Raw genomic sequence first — 14,256 nt, 5'->3', positions numbered from 1 at the left:
TTAGGAATAATGCTGTGATACAAGTAGTAATGGCTAATATAGTTTTTCAGGAACTGCAGCAAGGTCAGTTCATGTAGGCTTTGCAAATAAGACTCAAAAGTGTTCCATGGAAATTTGTAAGACCTAACAGCAAACTGAAATACCTGCATAAGAAGGTAAAAATCTTTTCACTGTTGCTCTTTTAGGAACAATTCCAGTTAAAATATCAAGCGGAATTTCTGTTGCATAGTTAATATCAAAACTACAGATCAGAAAGAGCCATGGATCAAGGAGACATTAGACCTGGGTTCCAGTTCTGGCCTTGTCATTAACTGCTTTTTTTTGACATGAGAAAAGTGTTAAACTGTTAGAGGTGCCAACTCCTTAACCTGTAAAGTGAAAAGGGAAGACAAGATTATCTTTAAGGTCTCAGAGAACCCTAAAAAGCCATATTTTGTACCCACGTTAGCACTAATCCTGATATTCACACAGAAACTAAGTCCTAGGTCAATGTATCTTACATGGGTCAGCTGAATGGCTAAATGAATTGAGCTAAAACACTGCCGCGGAAAACAGCAATGGGGAAGACAAAACAACAGGAACACTTATAAAATCTCTTCTATATTAATCAAGGATAAATTCATCTAAAGGAAAGGAAACAGAACACATCTTTTAATATCTTGTCTCAGAAGAAAGAAAGGAACATAATCTTGGGATCAATGAAAAGAATATCATTCACATGCTGTTAAAAAAATAAAGCTAAGTAAATGAGCTCTTGACAGATGTATGATTTTCCCTTTACCTGAAATAGTAAATACATAAACTTACATGGGAAAGTACAGTTCATTAAACTCTATAGAAGACAATGGAATGCTTTTACTTTTTTTTTTTTAAACTAGGGCCATCTTGCCTTTGAAACTAAAGTCTCATCTAGAAAAGGCTGGCAACAGATTAAGCAACATTTTCCACCCATTTGTTTTGACTAATACTACTCCCTTTTTGGGATATTCTTTTCTATTTCCTCTCCAACAATTTGTGCCAAAACTAATGAGAGACATCTTCTATGATGTTAACTATTGCTTCTGGATAAATCCTATGCTCCCCCAGCACTTAAGTATTAGAATTGAATACACTATCATACAGTCTGTTTAAATGTTACTTATACACTATAACCCATTTTTTCAGGTATAATATTCCCTCAACTAGATTACCTTTTCTTCCTTTTTAATCCCTTTATTGATTTATTAAATTTCATACCTTAAAATCAAGGAAAACAAATGTCGTACACAGTCACTGATTACAAATATCAAGATCACATATTTCATTTCAGTTCAGTTCAGTCACTCAGTCACGTCCAACTCTTTGCAACCCTATGGATGGCAGCACGCCAGGAATCCCTGTCCATCACCAACTCCCGGAGCTTGCTCAAACTCATGTCCATTGAGTCAGTGATGCCATCCAACCATCTCATCCTCTGTCATCCCCTTCTCCTCCTGCCTTAAATCTTTCCTAGCATCAGGGTCTTTTCCAATAAGTCAGTTCTTTGCATCAGGTGGCCAAAATATGCTGAAAGTATGCTGAAACTTCAGCATCAGTCTTTCCAATGAATATTCAGGACTGATTTCCTTTATGATTAACTGGTTGGATCTCCTTGCAGTCCAAGGGACTCTCAAGGGTCTTCTCCAACACCAAAGTTCAAAAGCATCAATTCTTTGGTGTTCAGCTTTTTTTATAGTCCAACTCTCACATCCACACATGACTACTGGAAAAACCATAGCTTTGACTAGATGGACCTTTGTTGGCAAAGTAATATCTCTGCTTTTTAATATGCTGTCTAGGTTGGTCATAGCTTTTCTTCCAAGGAGCAAGCATCTTTTAATTTCATGGCTGCAGTGATTTTGGAGCCCAAGAAAATAGTCTCTCACTGTTTCCATTGTTTCTCCATCTATTTGCCATGAAGTGATGGGGCCAGATGTTATGATATCAGTTTTCTGAATGTTGAGCTTTAAGCCAACTGTTTCACTCTCCTCTTTCACTTTCATCAAGAGGCTCTTCAGGTCTTCTTCATTTTCTGCTGTAAGGGTGCTATCATCTGTATATCTGAGGTTATTGATATTTCTTCCAGCAATCTTGATTACAGCTTGTGCTTCATCAAGCCTGGCATTTCACATGATGTACTCTGCTTTTAAGATAAATAAGCAGGGTGACAATATACAGCCTTGATATACTCCTTTCTCAATTTGGAACCAGTCTGTTGTTCCATGTCTGGTTCTAACTGTTGCTTATTGACCTGTATACAGATTTTTCAGGAGGCAAGTAAGATGATCTAGTACTCCCATCTCTTAAAGAATTTTCTGCATTTTGTTGTGATCCACACAATCAAAGGCTTTGGCATAGTCAATGAAGCAGATGTTTTTCTGGAACTCTCTTGCTTTTTCAATGATCTAATGGATGTTGGCAATTTGATCTCTGGTTCCTCTGGCTTTTCTAAATCCAGCTTGAACATCTGGAAGTTCTTGGTTCATGTACTATTGAAGCCTGGCTTGGAGAATTTTGAGCATTATTTTGCTAGCATGTGAGACAAGTGAAATTGTGCGATAGTTTAAACATTCTTTGGCATTGCCTTTCTTTGGAATTGGAATGAAAACTGACCTTTTCCAGTCCTGTGGCCACTGCTGAGTTTTCCAAATTTGCTGGCATATTGAGTACAGCACTTTAATAGCATTATCTTTCAGGATTTGAAATAGCTCAGCTGGAATTCTATCACTTCCACTAGCTTTGTTCATAGTGATGCTTCGTGAGACCCATTTGACTTCACACTCCAGGATGTCTGGCTTTAGGTGAATGATCACACTATCATGATTATCTGGGTCATTAAGTTCTTTTTTTTTTTCACATAGGGAGACTCCCACATAAAGACAGCCCTTCAAGACCACAGTAGACAACTATTTCTCTTAAATTCATAGGGTCATAGAAACATAAGTAAAATGAAGAAGGAGATGAGCTGCTCTCAAGTAAGAGAAATCACCTGACATAACAAACAAGGAAACAGACCTCTCTGTTCTATCAGACCCTGAGTTCAACAAGAAGGTAATAAGACTGCTGAAGAAATTAAGAAACAATGCCAAAAGAAATGCAGATCACTGTAACAAGGAACCAGAAACTATAAAGAAGTGCCAATCAAGATTAGGCAACTCAAATGCAGATATGAAAACCAAGCTAAAGGTAACAAATAGCAAAGTAACTAATGCAGAAAAACAAATACATAAACTGGAAGGTAAATTAATGGAAATCAGAACAGCAGATAGAAAGACAAATGAGAAGGGAAAGCAACACACAAGATCTATGGTATAATACAGAGCATGCCAATCTATGCATAGCAGGAATCCCAGAAAGGAAAGAAAGAAAAGAAGATAAAAAATGTATTTGAAGAAATTATGGCTGTAAACTTCCCAAACTTAAAGAAGGAAACAGATGTCCAAGAACAGGATGCACAGAGGGTCCAAAAGAGGATGAACTCAAACAACCTACACCAATACATATTACAACAAAAATGACAAAAATTAAAGATAAAGAGAGGATTCTTAAGGCAACAAAAGAAAAACAAAGCATTAATTACAAGGGAATGCTATAGGTCTATCAGTTGATTTCCTATACAAATGCTGCAAGCAAGATGGTAATGGCAAACCATATTTAAAGTCTTGAAAAAGAAGAAAAATTTGCAACATAGGATACTCTGTCCAGCAAGGGTAACATTTAGAATGGAAGGAGAGATAATGAATTTCTCAGACAAGCAGAAACTAAAAGAATACAGAGATACTAAATCTATCCAAAAAAGAAATACTGAAAGTTCTTCCCTAAATTAAAAAAAAAAAAGCAAGAATTTATGGGAAAGAGAAACTTACAACAGGAAGGTAAATAACTTTAATAAACCAGTACATAAATTTTTAAAAATCTGTGAAAGCAATGATAAGTATAATGAACAGCAAAAGAATAAACATAAAGATATAAAAGAGAACATCAAGATCATAAGATGTGGGGGAGTAGAGTTAGAAAATATAGGTTTTTTGTAGAATGTCTTTGAAATTATATGACTACTAGTATAAAGCAAGTAGATATAGTAATGGGTTAACATACTTGAAACCCAAGATAACCACAAATCAAAAATGTACAATAGAATCACAAAAACTAAAAAGAAGAGAACTCAAGCTTAATACAAAAGAAAATCATCAAATGGTAAATTGAAAAACAAAAAGAAAAAGAAAGGAACAAAGAAGAAATACAAAATCAACTGAAAACAAGGCATAAAACTGCAATAAACACATATCTATCAATAATAAACAAATGCCAGTGGAATAAGTAAATGGTCAGCAGATCAAAAGATGTAAAGTAACAGATTGGACAATAAAATAAGAGCCTATGATATGCTCCCTACAAGAGACCCAATTTAGGATGAAGGATACACATAGATTGAAAGTGAGAGGCTATGGAAAAAGATATTTCATGCAAATGGAAATGACAAGAAAGCAGGGGTAACAATACTCACATCAGACAAAAGTGGCTTTGAAACAAAGTTCATAAAGAAAGATAAACAAGGCACTATATAGTGATAAAAGGATCAATACAAGAAGAGGATGTTACACTCCTTAACATATATGCATCCAATATAGGCACACCTAAATACAAAACACAAATACTAACAGAAATAAAGGGAGAAATTGATGGGAATACAATAATAGTAGGAAACTTAAACCCCACTGATATCAATGGGCAGAGCTTCCATACCTAAAATAAAAAAGGCAACAGAGATCATAAGCGACACAAGAGTTAGATATAATTGATATCTACAAGACATTATATCCAAAAAGCACCCAAATATACACTGTTTTCAAGTGCTCAAGAAACATTTTCTAGAACAGACCACACTTTAGGACACAAAACAAGCCTCAATTAATTTAAGAGGATAGAAATTATTGCAAGCATCTTTTCTGACCACAACAGCATAAAAATAGAAATCAACCACAGAAAGAGATGACCACAAGGAGACAAATGACAATGAAAACAGAACTTAAAAAAACGCAAAGGATGCAGCAAAAGCAGTGATAACAGGAAACTTTCACATGCCTTCCTCAAAAAACAAGAAAATGTCAGATTACCAACCTAAGAGATTAACCTATCACCTAAGAGAATGAGCAAAAGAACAAACAAAACATAAAGTCATCAGAAGGAAAAAAACAATAAAGATCAGAGAGGAAATAATGAAAAGAGATTAAAAATAGGAAAAAAACCCAATAAAACCAAGAGATGGTTTTTTGAAAGGATAAACAAAATGAACAAATCTCTGGTCAGGCTCATTAAGAAGAAAAGAGAAAGAATCCAAATAAACAAAATAAGAAAGGAAAGAGAAAAAATGACAACCACTCCTACAGACAAACAAAAATCATAGGAGAATACTATGAACAGTTACATGGAAACAAATCGGACAACCTAGAAGAAATGTAAAAGTTTCTAGAAACATAATGCCCACCAAAACAAAATCAAGAAGAACTAGATAATTTGAACAGACAGAACACTAGAAGGAAACAGTGAAAGGCATTCAGTCCTGTCTGACTGTGACCCCACGGACTGTAGCCAGCCAGGCTCCACTGTCCTTGGAATTCTCCAGGCAAGAATACTGGAGTGGATAGTTGTTCCCTTCTCCAGGGGATCTTCTCAACCCAGGGATGGAACTCAGGTCTCCCATATTACAGGTTACATTGTTTACTCTCTGAGCCACCAGGGAAGCCCAAGAATACTGGAATGGGTAGCCTATCCCTTCTCCGGGGGATCTTCCTGACCCAGGGATTGAACTAGTATCTCCCGCATTGCGGTTGGATTCTTTACCATCTGAGCTACCAGGGAAGCCCAGAAGGAAACAGAATTTGTAATAAAATTAAAAACAAAAAAAAACAAAACAGAAAATAGTCCAGGAAGGCTTCACTGGGGAATTCAGCCAAACATACCAAGAAGAACTTATATCAATCCTTCTCAAACTCTTCCAAAAGATTGAAGAGGAGGAAACACTCCAAATGTCCTTCTATGAAGCCACCACCACCCTGATACCAGAACCAGACAAAGATACCACCAAAAAAGAAAATTATAGGTCAATATCTTTGATGAATATAGATACAAAAATCCTCAACAAAATCTCAGCAAACCAAATCCAGGAAAGTACCACACATAAAAAGTATCATACATCATGATCAAAGTGGATTCATCCCAGTGTCACAAGGATGGGTCACCATATCCAAATCAATCAATACAATACACAACATCAAGAAGAGACAAACACCACACTATCATCTCAAGGATGAAGAAAAAGCATTTGATGAAATTCAACATCTATTCATGATAGAACTCTAACAAAAGTGGGTACAGAAGGAACATATCTCAACATAACAAAAGCCATTTATGACAAACCCACAGCCAGCATAATGAAAATCTTCCCTTTCAACTAAAATTTGGTATAAGACAAGAATGTTCACTCTCATCACTTCTATTTAACATAGTACTGAAAGTCCTAGCCATAGCAATTAAACAAGGAAAGAAATAAAAGGTATCCAAATCAGAAGGGAAAGCATAAAATTGTCACTATATGCAGATGACATGATACTATATACAGAAAACCCTAAGGACTCCACACAAAGCTATTAGAATTGATAAATAAACTCAGCAAAGTATCAGAATACAAGATTAATATACAGAAATGTGTTGCATTTCTGTACACTAACAATGAAATATCAGAAAGACAAAGTTAATAATAAAAACCTTGTTTAAAATCACATTTAAAAAACCTCTGAATAAATCTAACCAACAAGGTAAGAGTTATATGCTGAGACTACAAAACAATGATAAAGGAAACCAAATATGATTCAGAAAATGGAAAGATATCCTATACTCTTGGATTAGAAAACTAATATTGTTTAAATGGCCATACTACAAAAAGCAAGCTAAACCCCTATCAACTTCCCCATATTTTTCATAGAACTAAGACAAACACTCCTAAAATTTATATGGAACTACAAAAGATCCAGAAGTGCCAAAACAATCCTGAGGGAAAAAAACAAAGCTCAAGGCATAACTCTTCCAGGCTGCAGAAAATACACAAAGCTACAGTAATCAAAGGCGTGACATCGGCACAGGAACAGACATACAGATCAATGGAAAAAAACAGAGGGCCCAGAAACAAACCTACACACATATGGTAAATTAATCTTTGGCAAAGGAGGCAAGAATATACAGAATGAGAATGGAGAAAAGAATGGAGAAAAGACATTCTCTTTAGCAGGTGGTGTTGGGAAAGCTGGACAATGACTTGTACATCAATGAAGTTAGAATAGTCCCTTACACTGTACACAAAAATTAAGCTTAAAATGGCTTAAGGACTTAAATATCTGTTAGAGCACCATAAAATTCCTAGAAGACAATATAGGCAAAACATTCTCTTACACAAATTATAATTACAGCTTCCTCAGTTCAGTTAAGTCGCTCAGTCGTGTCCAACTCTTTGCGACCCCATGAATCGCAGCACACCTGGCCTCCTTGTCCATTACCATCTCCCGGAGTTCACTCAGACTCACGTCCATCCAGTCCATGATGCCATCCAGCCATCTCATCCTCTGTCGTCCCCTTCTCTTCCTGCCCGCAATCCCTCCCAGCATCAGAGTCTTTTCCAATGAGTCAACACTTCACATGAGGTGGCCAAAGTACTGGAGTTTCAGCTTTAGCATCATTCCTTCCAAAGAAATCCCAGGGTTGATCTCCTTCAGAATGGACTGGCTGGATCTCCTTTCAGTCCAAGGGACTCTCAAGAGTCTTCTCTAACACCACAGTTCAAAAGCATCAATTCTTCAGCACTCAGCCTTCATAGTCCAAATCTCACATCCATACATGACCACAGGAAAAACCATAGCCTTGACTAGACGGACCTTAGTCGGCAAAGTAATGTCTCTGCTTTTGAATATGCTATCTAGGTTAGTCATAACTTTTCTTCCAAGGAGTAAGCGTCTTTTAATTGCATGGCTGCAATCACCATCTGCAGTGATTTTGGAGCCCCAAAAATAAAGTCTGACACTGTTTCTACTGTTTCCCCATCTATTTCCCATGAAGTGATGGGACCAGATGCCATGACCTTCGTTTTCTGAATGTTGAGCTTTAAGCCAACTTTTTCACTCTCCTCTTTCACTTTCATTGACGCTTTTGAGTTCCTCTTCACTTTCTGCCATAAGGGTGGTGTCATCTGCATATCTGAGGTGATTGATATTTCTCCTGGCAATCTTGATTCCAGTTTGTGTTTCTTCCAGTCCAGCGTTTCTCATGATGTACTCTGCATAGAAGTTGAATAAGCAGGGTGACAATATGCAGCCTTGATGTACTCCTTTCCCTATTTGGAACCAGTCTGTTGTTCCATGTCCAGTTCTAACTGTTGTTTCCTGATCTGCATACAGATTTCTCAAGAGGCAGGTCAGGTGGTCTGGTATTCCCATCTCTTTCAGAATTTTCCAGTTTATTATGATCCACACAGTCAAAGGCTGTGGCATAGTCAATAAAGCAGAAATAGATGTTTTTCTGGAACTCTCTTGCTTTTTCTATGATCCAGTGGATGTTGGCAATTTGATCTCTGGTTCCTCTGCCTTTTCTAAAACCAGCTTGAACATCTTCCTAGTATATACTTATCTTCCCTGGTGGCTCAGAGGTTAAAGCGTCTGCCTGGAATGCAGGAGACCCATGTTCGATCCCTGGGTCGGGAAGATCCCCTGGAGAAGGAAATGGCAACCCACTCCAGTACTCTTGCCGGGAGAATCCCATGGAGGGAGAAGTCTGGTGGGCTATAGTCCATGGGGTCGCAAAGAGTCGAACACGACTGAGCGAATTCATTTCACTTTAGTATATAGTTGTTGAGTTTTTTAATCTATCAAGGTTTAAAAATATAGTAACTATGTTTTTATAATTACTATAGACTGGATAATATTATTAACAAACATGATTCATAGCACTCTCACACAGAACCCTGTACTCCTAAACCAACACATTCTTCTCAAGCATATATGAAATATTTATGAAAATTTACCATGTATGCTAGATTATATGCTCTGACCACAATACAATTAAGTTAGAAATCAACAACAAAAAAACAATAAAATTCCATGTACTATAAAATATAAAACACAGTTCTAAACAACTCAAAGAAAAAATGATAATGAAGATTATGGAAACAGAAGATCAGAGGAAACAGAACTTAATGGTAACCAAGGTATTATGTTACAAAGTTTGTGGTGAGCAGCTAAAAATACATAGAAGGAAATCTATACAATTTTATGTATGCATAAGAAAAAATAAGAAAAAATTAATGAGCTATACATCTAAAAAAGAAGTTAGAAAAAATGGGCTACAAAGAAAATGGGCTACACAGTAAATACAAGTTAGGAAATGAAGAAGAGAGCAGAAATTCCTGAAATAGATAAAACATATACAACTGAGGATCAAAAGTTGGTTCTCTGGAAAAAGACAACTCTGGAAAGAGTGACCGAGTGAAAAAAGGTAAGGTTTGATACGAGAAATAAAAATAGGATTAAATTTCAGACAAAGCAGAGATCTGTAAAAATAGAACACTAAGAAATCATTGATACTAATATTAAAATATGTTAAAAAAACAGAATGGGTAATTTTCTAGAAAAAAATATAATTTGTTTAAACTCATAGAAAAAACAGAAAACCTGAACAAATCTATGCTTATTAAATATATAAAATCACTAGCCAAAAGTCTACTTATCAAAACTGTGCATAAGTTCTAGATGATTTTACAGGTGAGATCTACCACTCAGTTAACATTCAATCCCCACCATATACAAAGTGTTCCAAAGAACAATAAGAACTCATTTCCACTTCAGTTATGAAGCTAACAGAACCTTGACATGAAAATGAGGCAGGGAAAACACAAAAAAGAACATTTATGAGCCAATTTCACTTATGAACATAGATGCAAAAAGCTAAATAAAATAATGGCAAACAAGTCAGGGACACATAATAGATAATAATACATCATAATTTAATTAGGTTTAATCCTAGGAGATTAAGGATGGCTTACAATAAGAAGGTCTATTAATATATTGCACCACATGAATAGATTAAAGAAGAAAGTGATAGAGGAAAAAAAAAACACTAATCCATGACAAAGTTAAACACACATTCATGATTAAAACAAAAACTTCAGCAACTAGGAACTCAGGGAATCTTCTTTGCTTGATAACTGTAACTATCAGAAAGCACTTAACCATAAAAATGTGAAATAATTTTCTTTTAAATCACGAACAAAACAAAGACGCCCAACTGTACTTAATATTGTACTACTAGAGGGCCTAGCCAATACCAAAATAACTGAAAATAATCAAGATTTCCGAGGAAAAGATAAATGGCAAAAATGCCTGTATATTCTTGCACAGATACTTTCTGACAAGTCTAGAATTCCAGGATACCTAGATTTTTAGAAGCCCAGAGATTTGTTATATTCATGTCTTTTGCTCTCTTTGCTGGACAGGATGTGGAGAAAAGGGAACCCTCTTGCACTGTTGGTGGGAATGTAAATTGATATAGCCACTGTGGCGAACAGTACGGAGGGTCCTCAAACAACTAACTACAGAACTACCATATGACCCAGCAATCCCACTCCTGGGTATATACCCTGAGAAAACTATAATTCAAAAGGTCATATGTACCCCGATGCTCCCTGCAGCACTATTTACAATAGCCAGGACATAGAAACAAGCTAAATGTCCAATGACAGATGAATGGATAAAGAAGATGTGGTATGTATATATACACAATGGAGTATTTCTCAGCCACTAAAAGAAACAAAAAAGTGTCATTTGTAGAGACGTGGATGGACCTAGAGTCTGTCATACTAAGTGAAATAAGTCAGAAAAACAAATATCGTATTTTCATGAATACACGTGGAATCTAGAAAAATGGTACAGATAAACTTATTTCCAAGGCAGGGATAGAGACGTGGATGTAGCGAACGGACATGTGGACACAGGGTTGGGGGGTGGGGGAGGGGAGAGTGGGACAAATTGAGAGATTAGGACTGATGTATATACACTACCATGTGTAATAGATAGCTGGGGGAAGCTGCTTTTATAAAGCACAGGGAGCTCAGCTTTGTGCTCTGTGATGGGTGGGATTGGGGTGGGGATGGGAGCAGAGAGAGTTCTAAAAGGGAGGGGAAAAATATATATATATATATACACACACACACACACACACACGGCTGATTCACCTCACCGTACAGCAAAAACTAATGTAACACAGTAAAGCAATTATATTCCAATAAAATAGAAGAAAATAAATCCATAATTGTATTTTGTCTAAAAAGATGCTCTATCATTATCTGAATTTTTTTTTTTTTGGTACTCAGTCGTTTTATAACCTTAACTTTCTGGGTTGATCAAAGATTCAAATTTAGTTTGACCTCCTGTGTGGCAATTATACTTCCCACTCTGCATCCAAGCAGGAAGGCTGAGCACACCCCTGAAGACTGCTTTAGGACTTTCTGACTCCCCACTGCTCTGAGGAAGGTATGTAAACAGTACTGAACTTTGGCCTGTGGAGGACACACTACTTCTCTCTCCAGGAAACCTTCTTATTCTTTATCATTTTCAGTGTCTTTTCACCAGGTGCTCTCAAATAATACTAATAACAAATTAGTATTTAAATTAAAATAGTTTAATAAAATCTCATTCTCAGTATTTGGTAGGGAAATTATATTAATTTTCTTTTCCCTTGATTCTTTAAACATTCTGCTTTTGTGGTTTTTCTAAGTATTTTTGTACAATGAGTCACTCTGAGCAACTGACTGGGAATGTAGAAAAAAGGCTCCCTGCCCCACCCCCCCACCATTTTGATTTACTGTGTGATTGACCCTGGGCCAGTCACTGAACCTAATCAAGGAACTCCATTCATTGCTAAACAAAGATAAAAAGCCTGGAGAGATGGGTTAAAATTAGATCCTGCCACCTAATGACTCAGTTTCTTAATAAGTGACTCACAGAAATTAATTAGCTTTTTCCTGTAACAGTTTCATTTGGAAAAGGTCTTTATTATTTTTGCCTAGTCGTGGTCTTTTTATGTTTCTCTGTCCAATTCTGTTACTTCTCCATTTGTTTACTTAGTTTCAGTGAATAATCATGGCACTCCACAATAATTAGCCCCAAATTCAGAGAAAATTTTGTGATCTCAAAGTCTCTGAGATACATCTCTAATTTATGAAATGGTAATCACAGTACTCTATCATTTCCCTCACAACTGCTACAACAGACAATGAATGTGGACACTGCTTTGAAAAACTGTAAAGAACAATATATTTGTATTCATCCTAAATGAATAATTCTATTCACTGACGCAAGAATTTAGTCATGATACCTGATTGGGTCTTAAGTGATACTAATCCATTAGATACTACTAAAAATTATAACTGAGTAATTTATTTATAAGTGCAGAACAATAAATGCAGAACAAGGAAGACTTTAAAGTAACAAAAACATAGTTTAAGAATGACACGGGTGCCTGCTTAAGAGCAGGAAATTAACACATGAAGATCTTCCGTGTTCTAAGTTTAAATCTTTTGAATCCATAACCTATGGTAAAAGCTGAAAATATAAAACAAATGAAAGGAAAACTCAAGAGTTAACAAATTTTAAGGTGGGACCAAAAGAAATCTTACAAATATGGTCTCTTGATCACATAGAAAGTCAAAGAAAAAAAAATGTGAAGACATAAGCTGCTTCATTTTCTTACCTTTGTTCTGTATTAAAGAGTGCAAAGATGTGCTTGCTAGACATAAAGCTTTTCTCCACATCCCGAACTTTCAGGTTGTCCAAGGGAAGCATATACTTCTTTTCTTTTTCCTATAGAGAGAGAGAACTGGTTTTAATAAAAGATCGTGAAGCATGCCCACAGCCACATATCACCTGAGATGGTCAGCATTTGATTACAATATTTTGATACCATCATACACTACTTTGATACCAGCTACCAAGGAACAAGGGCTTCCCAGTGGGCTAAGTGGTAAAGAAGCCTCCAAGCAGGAGATGCGGGTTTGATCCCTAAGTCAGGAAGATCCTCTGGAGGAGGACATGGAAGCTCACTCCAGTTTTCTTCCCTGGGAAATCCCATGGACAGAGGAGCCTGGTGGGCTACAGTCCATGGGGTTGCAAAGAGTTGGACACGACTTTGTAACTAAGCCATCAAACCATCACCAAGCCACACCAAGGAAGAAAAATCATTGGAGACAGGAAACGCCAATGGTTCTCAATACATGGGTCAAAAGAATGACAGGACGGAAAGTGCAGAGGAAGAAAGGGCTCAGGGATGGAAAAAACATATGGTCTTCTATCCTTTCTTCCTCATGTGGGTCCCCTTAGATGTTTTAAAATGTTAGTTTGATATTAAAAATTTAGCCATCTGTTAATATTTAGCAAAAATGTTCTGGTCCTAATTCAATGAGAAATGCCAGATGGATTTCATTTCATATTTTATTTGCAGCCTAAGCAGTTTTGATAGCCAGAACTGGCAGGAGACTGGAAGCACAAGGACCCTAGTATGAAATATTCCCTATAAACTATGATAAAGCACAGAAAAAACTTCTTTCATTCAAGTCTAGAATAAAACGTGGGTCCAGGAAAAAAAAATGATTCCATTAAATTGTCAAACTCTTTGGGGAGAAAAAACACCCATTAGAAGTGAATTGATATTAACTAGAACAAATTCTCTTCTAAAATTAACAACTCTTTAGGAAGAAAATGGACATTTGAGATGGGAGGTCTGCAAATGGAACCAAACCAATCTTGGTTAAACATATTGGATGCCAAAGAATTATTAGAACATTTACCTTTATGGACTGGCCCAGGGACAGTATTATCGTATGCATAAATACCTAGCAACCAATATAATAGGAGACAGCCAAATATTCAAGTTTAGGAAATCTAGTCAATATTTGGGGCACTTTAACACAGCCCTTGTTAAACAGTAGTCCTCTGTATATCTCGGGTGACAGTCCTGAGAAATACTAGGCCTAGATTTCAGAGGAGAAGAGCATAGAGATTTAGCCATGACTTAATACACAAGTATTAATGCTTATGAGAAATACATGAACTGTACAGATAAGTTTGACATAAACTTTATTGTTCCTTCAGCTCCTACAGTGCTTCCTTGAGAATTTGTCTATGCTCAGTAGTGTGGGGC

At 36.4% G+C, this 14,256-nt stretch overlaps 1 protein-coding gene across 6 annotated transcripts in view; it reads right to left on the bottom strand.

Annotated features, from left to right (window-relative positions):
* DNM3 (dynamin 3) overlaps nucleotides 1–14,256 on the bottom strand; it is a 638,181-nt gene that overhangs the window by 156,948 nt on the left and 466,977 nt on the right. For all 6 annotated transcript variants that reach the window (XM_069545637.1, XM_069545635.1, XM_069545641.1 and 3 more), the window contains one exon: nucleotides 12,811–12,920. In XM_069545637.1, the coding sequence (XP_069401738.1) occupies nucleotides 12,811–12,920 (110 nt within the window). The remainder of the gene's footprint in view (nucleotides 1–12,810; nucleotides 12,921–14,256) is intronic.

This window comes from Ovis canadensis, chromosome 12, assembly GCF_042477335.2.
Source record: "Ovis canadensis isolate MfBH-ARS-UI-01 breed Bighorn chromosome 12, ARS-UI_OviCan_v2, whole genome shotgun sequence".
Classification (NCBI taxonomy): Eukaryota; Metazoa; Chordata; class Mammalia; order Artiodactyla; family Bovidae; genus Ovis; species Ovis canadensis.
Note: the sequence above shows the minus strand (reverse complement) of the source record. Positions and strands in the feature narration are given on the sequence as shown.